Source organism: Daphnia carinata, chromosome 8 (assembly GCF_022539665.2).
Source record: "Daphnia carinata strain CSIRO-1 chromosome 8, CSIRO_AGI_Dcar_HiC_V3, whole genome shotgun sequence".
In the NCBI taxonomy this organism is placed as follows: Eukaryota; Metazoa; Arthropoda; class Branchiopoda; order Diplostraca; family Daphniidae; genus Daphnia; species Daphnia carinata.
In genome coordinates this window covers 730,788-739,008 of record NC_081338.1, presented here as the reverse complement: position 1 = coordinate 739,008, position 8,221 = coordinate 730,788, and the positions used below count along the sequence as shown (strand labels likewise).

Below are 8,221 nucleotides of genomic sequence, written 5' to 3'. Positions count from 1 at the left end.
GAGCCCACTTCACTTTGTGAGTTAGGCATATGGATATTTTTTGCTGCAGCAAGCCAGACACCATATAATAGTAGTTCAATTAAGATAGAGGAGGTCCAAAGCACTAGTGTATTCGTATTCAAATGCTGGGCATCACAAATACTTGTACAACAGTTTAGAAAAGGAGAGTATCATTCCTAGTTTGTCATTCGGTACAGGCTACCGCGAGATGTGTGGACAGGCTGATGGGAGTCCTTATAAAACCCTACCTCTACGCCATCCGGTGGAAGTTTTATCCTATAACTGTTGTTCAACTGGTGGCGTTGGTCTCCCCATAGCTCCCAATAGAAAAGTGAAAAAAATTATTCGCGAAATTTTGAGGGAAAGCGGACGAGTTGGCCACATCGCGTGCGAAAAGGTTCAGGAATAGCTTGTGGTGGCGTGACAGGTTCTGCGGTGACTGACGTCTGTGTTTCCGGTTCGGCCTGGTCAGTTGCTAGGCTGCGTAGCTCGGCGTTGGTTGCTTGGAGGTTTACAAATTTTTTCTAAATTGTCATCTAATAAGATGGTGAATATACGCGTGAAAACATCGGCGGAATCATTTTCTCGACCAGGGACGTAGCGAATATCCGTCGTAAACTGCCCAACAAAGTTCAAGAGTCGAAGTTGTCTGGGTAAGGCACAATTGGTTTTTTTTGGAACGCCTAAATTAGCGGACGATGGGCGGTGTAGACTTTGAACTGGTGGCCTTCGAGCGCGGATCAGAAATGTTTGATGGCGACATACACTGCCAGGAGACGCGATCGTATGTGCTGTAATTTCATTGCGCCTATCGAGTATTCGAGAAAAGAAGGCCAGGGGTTCAAGAATGGACCGTCCTTGTTGATGAAAGGCTCCCCCACGGCGAGGTCGCTGGCGTCTGTCATCAAAACTATTGACAGATCCTAACATGGATGTGCAGAAGTGTTTCTTCCGCGAGATCCTTCTTTGATTTTATAAAGACACTGCGCGTTTCTTCTGTTCACGGAATCCTTCTTGCGTCGCGTTTCTTGTTACAGTCAATGAATTCTGATACCAAAGCTAGTTCGTAGCCTAAGGTTGGTAGGGCTCGACGGTAAAAGGTTATGAGACCGAGAAATTTCCTCAGCTCCCATACCTGTTGTGGTAGCGGAAAGTCTGTTATAGGTTTTATTCGCTCGGAATGCAGCAGGATAACTGTAGAAGCCACGAGACACCCTAAATAGCTAACTTCACCCACACCAAACACGCACTTTGCGAAGATTATGTTTATGATGAATTTTTCTAGCTGTGAGAAGACCACGCGTATATGTATGAAATGTTGTTCCTCTGTCGCGCTTGCAATGAGTAAGTCGTCCATGTAGGCATAAACAAAATGCCCACTTTTGAGAAAATTGTTTTTCCATCGTGCTGGGCGTTGAAATCCATGATATGTGGAGTGAGATACTTGTTGGGTTCCGTGATCGCATTTAATGTGCGATGGTCTCCGCATGGTCGCCAGGAGACTCCGCCTGGTTTCTTCACCATATGTAGCAGGCTGGCTCAAGGGATGTCAGTCATCACTTTCGTCGCCTTGCTGTCCGGGAGTGGACAGAGACGTCCCAGAATCCAGTTGAATTTTGTTTTTTAAGTCCGGGGGAAGTCCGAAATGTTGTAAAAAGCCGGCCCGATGATGGGACACGGGACATCAACCAACGTGAAAATCCATTTAAAAGAATGGCGCAATCCTTGATTCAGTTGAACGAGTGGTTTTCCGTAAGTGTTAATACGCGGCACATTTGCGGGTATTAATACACGTTCCACTGGATTAAATCGGATCTGGGTAGGATTACTAATATGTCAGACCCAGAGTCTACTAGATAGCGGGTTTTGGTCGCTTGGTCGGTGATGAAGAGGCGGCTGGATCTAGGGGCACCAACGCTTGCCGCGTCCTGCGCTGGCTCTACTCGTTTTTTTTGAATTTTGAAGGTGGTTGAGTCCCGACACTTAGGGCGTTTTTCCCATACGCTGCGTGGGTACCAGCACATGATGCCACTTGCGGATTGTGTGATCTTGTCCTCGCCTGCCTCGAGTGGGAAGGGCTTCGGGATCGTGATAGCGAACGACATGATTGTTGTAGTTGGCCAATGCAATGAACCAGGGTTGAGTGTAGGTCCTCAATTTTTTTCATCGTGTCGTCTGCTTGTGGTGTAGGATGCAGTGCTGAAACATAAGGCTGCGATGGCGCGTCCGATGCCTCCAAGATTTTTTGCCATCGTGGCTAGAGCATCCAGAGGATCGCTGCTCGCCGCTAAGATATTCCTAGCTTGGGCTGGCATGAGTTGCATAAACAAGGACTGTAAAAGAGTCTTCAACAGATTGTCCGGCGAGTGCTCGCCATTCGCGTAACAAAGCGGTTGGACGGTGATCACCAAGTTGCATGTCCGTCAAGAACTTCTTAATTTTCCTGCTTTCGGACTCCAAGCCCTTTCAGCCATGGCAAAATCAGTTTATCGTTGTCGTAACATCACACTGGCGCTGAACTCCTTACGTAAAAGCAGACACAAATGCGTCGGCTTTTACAGCAAACTGTGTTAGCTGTCACAGACAAAAAGCGTTGAGTTCAGCGCCTCAAGTGGGAGCAAGATAAACCGTTTTTGACGGGAAAAACTAAGCACCGTTTTCCCTTAAAGAAATTCCCTTTCCGAACATAGTTAATATTAAGTTATAGTACTAAAGAGGGAAACAGTTTAATGAGTATCCTATCGATTAATGTAATTGCAAGGTCTAGAAAACACGTCCTTGTGTTTAAATTTCCAAAAACTGATGTAGTGTCATTAGGCACGCTATAAGCTAAACGCGGTGTTCGGATAATACTTGACAAGCATGCTAGTCAAAAAGTCTTATAGATTGGCATTATTCAATTGCCACCAGGACAAAGATTTATTTTTTTTTCGTCATTTTTACTGGCCCTTTTTACGTTTGCGCAAGACATCCATAAGACACCATAAGACGCCATGTAAAATAGCCACCAAAACCCTTAGTGTTCGGATAATAAGGGAGGGTACTGTACAACAAAACAAGAAAAATATGTTTGGAGTGATTTTTATATCTCATTCTATTATGATTGCTACTTAGAAGATTAGTTAGAATAAAACTAACTTAACTGATTTCAAAACATTATAGAATTAAATGTTACTTAATCGTAGCGATTAAACCATAATCAATAATTAATACATACAAACAACAAAAATATCTATTAACTAAATTTGACAGGTACAAAATTGTTTGCTGACATATCGTTCGATTTTCTAATTAACTAAAATTGATCAATCTCTAGTTCACTGACTATTTAATAAAATAAAAATAAATACTGATCAATCAATCGATCATTAATCATAAAAGAATTTTATTAATCAACAGCCCAATGCCATCATTTTTGAACATTTTTGAATTTTTTATTTGCCTTTTGTTATTGATTGACCAAAATTCAGTAGGGGAGACCGGGCTAATAGTAGTAATCATAATAAAAATACAATAATTTCACACTTTGTTCGAAATAGGTCTCCTATCTTAATTATTTATTGAGTTATTTAACCAATAATAAAAATGAGAAAAAGTCTGTATTTTTCTGTTCTTTATCGGTGATTTTTTCCTATGTTATTTTTGCCGGCAAATTGAAAATGAACTTTCAAGGAAGCACTGAAACCACGAAACGCTTGCGGGGCTTGGATATTTAGGTGCAGAATAAGCTGGGTCGGAAAAAAAGAAAAAAGTGCGATTTTTTTTTAACCTTTTTATAATAATACTTTTATAAATATTGGCAGCAGGTAGAGCAAAGATTTTTTAATAATATTTGAAAGGCAAAATAATTTTAGTCATTTAAAAATAAATAAATCAGTTTTTCTGCGAAAAATTTTTTTTGGGGCCAAGTTGTGCAAACGACATGGGTGATATTGGACACGAAATGGGTGTGCAAGAGAGAAGAAAATTTGAAATGTTTCAGTTTAACGGAACATTTAGGATACAGCTAATGCTTATTTACACCTTTTAATCCTAAATAAAAAAGCATTTTATTTTGAAAAAAATGTAATACTTTTCTGTATTATTTAGCGGTTTTAATTACATGTTATTTCATAACTTATCACATTTTAAAACTTTCATCGGCTTACGCAGCCATGACATTATAAATAAATAATCAGTAAAATCGATTGAAAACCTTAAATTACCAAATTATCGGTGTTGTGTTGTCTTCACCTCCTCCTATGTCTTCTCTATCAGTAAAATGGAAATATTTCAGGGATAAAAAAAAGTCTTTTTTTCAGGTAATATCTTATGAAAACTGCATTTTTATTGTTCACTAAGTTAACAGCAAAGTAGAAATAAGAGTAAAATTATAATACTAATTCTACCTCTTTTGACACCGTCTGAAGTGGGACAAGGGTCCGCGCAAAATCACCCCGATTCGGTCCAAGTTTACCGTTAAATAAAAATCGTTAGAAATTCTAAAAAACTGACATGGCATCTTTAAAAAACAATCAGGAGGGTGACGGAAACGTTCTAAATTCAATAAGTTTTCAATAAATTCAAATAAGTTTTCAAAATTTTGCGTAGGTGGTATATTAGATAATAGGGTAAAACCGAAACTGTCCAAGAGGTCCAGTCTCCCCTACGTGTAGTGTACCCTCTCCTAGTGTATTTGTCGGTCAGTGTGCAAAAAAAAAATTGAACCAAAATATCATCAATAAAAGCTCTTTAAAAACAAACAATATCTTAGTAAGAAGTAATTCCCAGTAACATGTCTTCGATCTTTTGGGGCGGTCTAACAAGCTTTTATTAAAGAATTTCGGCGGCACATATGCAACCTATGCACCTTTTTTAGCACGAGATAAAAATAATTTTGTAATTCTAAAGGCTTCCCTTTCACTTGCATCAGTTTTCACATGGTTAGGGCCACTGCTAGAAAGCTGAAATCTGTGAATTTAGCATTCTTTTCTGAAATTTAAATTTTTTATTACAATAACCTACAGTTTTACCCCAGTGTGGTCGTGCCACTTTCATCACTGTAATAGACTTCAGCCATTATTATAATTAAAATTCAGAATTGGCATAAAAGTATGTATAAGCAGAGCAGACTAAGCACAGAGAATCAGAATTGAAACCTGGACGTTTTTCGTCATGTATTATGCATAAAGTTTCGTCAATCGTCAGCGATAAAAGTGAAACTTGCATTTTTAATTCATAGGTGGCGCTGCAATTCCATTTTGATCTTGAGGTGGATTAGATCAATATTTCGTCACGATCAGTTAAGATTGAACTATCAAAATCGATAACGATCAGTACTTTTTTTAAATTTGCATCCGAATAATGGTCAAAGGTTACAATTCTTCTGTTTCGTGGCAGGCTATCTGAATTTCCTAATGGTGACTATATTATTAACCCGGTTTCTGGTGCCAATGTTGAAGTCATACAGTTTTTACTGAATCATTCCGACTGATTGTGGTCAATAGTTATTTTGTGTGTGGAGACATTAAGGTACGACGCCGTTAGCAGGAGGGCAATAATTTGGCTCTGAATAACAAGGGGCTACAGGTATAAGATTCTAGTCTATTTGTGGAAGAAGGTAAGAAGGGGCTTCGCTAGACGATTCGTTACACATGCTTCCCGAAAAGTTTGTAACGAGCGTTGAATCAAATCACAGCCAACTATGTGGAGGCGAAAAAGGTCTACATCCGAGTATACGTTAAGAATATCATCTGTTTCCATCTGCCTAGAATAATGTAAGACAAGGAAATAGTAGAAGCACTAAATTTGCCACTCGATGGAGGTTACTCAAATATATTCATAAAAGTATCGGTGCATCTCTCAATTGCATCACTCCAGAGACGTTCAACAAGCTGATTGTGAACAGATGATCCCGTGCGAAAACTCTTTCGAATAACCCGAACGTTTTCACCGTCATGATCGGACCTAGATTGTATAAGAAAAATTATTGGTATTTCATCAGAGAATTTTCCAATAATTCCAAAAATATGCTTACCTTACGCTTGCGGGACAGCCCCACTCGTTGACTGCTTTCTCAAATAAGCCGATTACAGTTTCAGAAAAATTGTCATTTTCCAAGGAAATATAGGCGATCAAGCGCGAATAACCATCGATGGCTCCGTGTATAATGAACCCATAGCTAAAATTAAAGGAAACTGTAAACGATTATCCAAATAAGAGAATAAATAAGTAAATTACCGATCCATTTTGTGGTGGACGTCAATATGCCACAATGACAGTGGAGCTCTTACTTTGTAAACCCGACGCTTTATCCGTTGAATCATAGGTGCATTTTCCATTTGCCTGACTCTCCCATAACTTGCGCGCAGTTGTTTTTGCTTGAGAACAACATTTTTTGAAATGGTGCAGCCTTTGAACATCTGCAAACCTGTTGTCGAACAATGCATTATAAAGTGACATGCAATTTGGCACAAATTTTCAGGGTGCTGAAGTTTTGTTGAGTCTGTTTGACACTTTAAATCAAATACAGGAAGTAACAATACCAAACTGTGGGTTGCATCGTAACATATTTGTGAGGTATGTGTCTAGTTGTTCATCAGATATCTTTGTGTAATTCGGTCTAGCTGTAAGATGTGTCTCCTTTAAAACTCGGAACAAAGTTCTTCTGCTGATCTTCAGCAATTCAGCAATCTTTGCAACAGGGACTCTCTGGTCTGAACGTAAACACAAAAATCAGATCCACGTTGTGATATGTTACTTCATGAATGTTACTTACCTAAGCACCCTTTCAGTAAATCAATGTCAACAGCAAGCATTGGTCTCCGAGCAGTAGTTGAAGTAGAACGTTCCACTGCTTTCACACTGATTAGGACATAGAATTGCAACTTGTGTACGTTTAGGCAGAATTCTGAATGAAATTAAAGGCTGTACATACCATGTTGCAGTGTGAACTTCTAGTAGAGAAATTTCCACGGTACATCCACAAGTAAGGCAAACCTCAAATACGACGTCCAGTGACATCACGCCAATCCCACCTTCATTAAAAACGTTATGGCAAGTTTTTAGTGCCATTATGATCACCCGCAACTTATAAGCCAGCACCTCAACCTAGCATGCTATCCAGCACCCGCCCCTCAACCTGGCATGCTATCCCTCCCCCCGCTATACCAATTGGCTATCAGAAAAGCTATCCCGCAAGGCTATTTCAAAAGCTATCCGTCAAAACTATGCTGCCACCTGGCGGGGAATGGGAGAAGCGGTGCAATGGAGCTATGAGATGGGAAATTTGATAGTCCGCATAGGGCACTAGCGCCACCTGGCCTCTGGCTACCAAAAAAATTGTCATCACCAGAGTACGCTTTGAAAGATATGCGGAACGTTTTCATGCAGTACGTTTTATTGCACATCATCTGCTAGGCTGCTTGCTTGCTGCACATCTCATCAATAGTCTTTTCGATTCGAATTCCCAGTACGGAGCTCCTAAAACATTTAACGTTATTTGAGGTTTGCCTTACTTGTGGATGTACCGTGGAAATTTCTCTACTAGAAGTTCACACTGCACCTGCAGTGGAACGTTCTACTTCAACTACTGCTCGGAGACCAAAGCTTGCTGTTGACATGGATTTACTGAAAAGGTACTTAGGTAAGTGACATTCATGAAGTTACAAATCGCAATGTGAATCTGATTTTTTGTTCACGTTTAGACCAGAGAGTCCCTGTTGCAAAGATTGCTGATTTGCTGAAGATCAGCAGAGGAACTGTGTTTCGAGTCTTAAAGGGGGCAAATCCTACAGCTAGACCAAAGGTATCTAATGCAGAAATAGACACATATCCCACAGATAGGTTAAGATGCAATCCAAATTGGTAACGTTAACTCTTGTATTTACATTAAGTATCAAACAAGCTCTCAACAAAGCATCTGCATTGTTCGAACACTAGTTTGCAGATGTTCAAAGGCTGCACCATTACAACAAATGTTCTTGTAGCAAAAATAACTGCGTGCAAGTTATGGGAGAACAGGCAAATGTAAAATGCAACCATGATTGAATGGATAAAGCATCGGGTGTAGAAAGTTAAAGCTCCACTGTCATTGTGACACATTGATGGCCACCATAAATGAATCGGTAATTTATTCATTTATCATCATGTTTTCATTACTTTCGTGAGTTTCCTTTACTGTTAGCTATAATGTCAGTTATAGATTCACTACTCACGGAGTCATTGATGGTTATTCGCGCTT

The 8,221-nt window shown here is 39.7% G+C and overlaps 1 protein-coding gene across 1 annotated transcript; it reads right to left on the bottom strand.

Moving 5' to 3' along the window:
- Window positions 1-5,804: 5,804 nt before the first annotated feature.
- On the bottom strand, window positions 5,805-7,002 carry LOC130686971 (uncharacterized). The gene is made up of 6 exons (XM_057510134.1): window positions 6,917-7,002; window positions 6,758-6,843; window positions 6,525-6,695; window positions 6,220-6,409; window positions 6,017-6,160; window positions 5,805-5,946 (listed from the first exon to the last, which is right to left on the bottom strand). The coding sequence occupies exons 1-6, from the start codon at window positions 7,000-7,002 to the stop codon at window positions 5,805-5,807; spliced, it is 819 nt and encodes a 272-aa protein (XP_057366117.1).
- Between the last annotated feature and the right edge of the window lie 1,219 nt (window positions 7,003-8,221).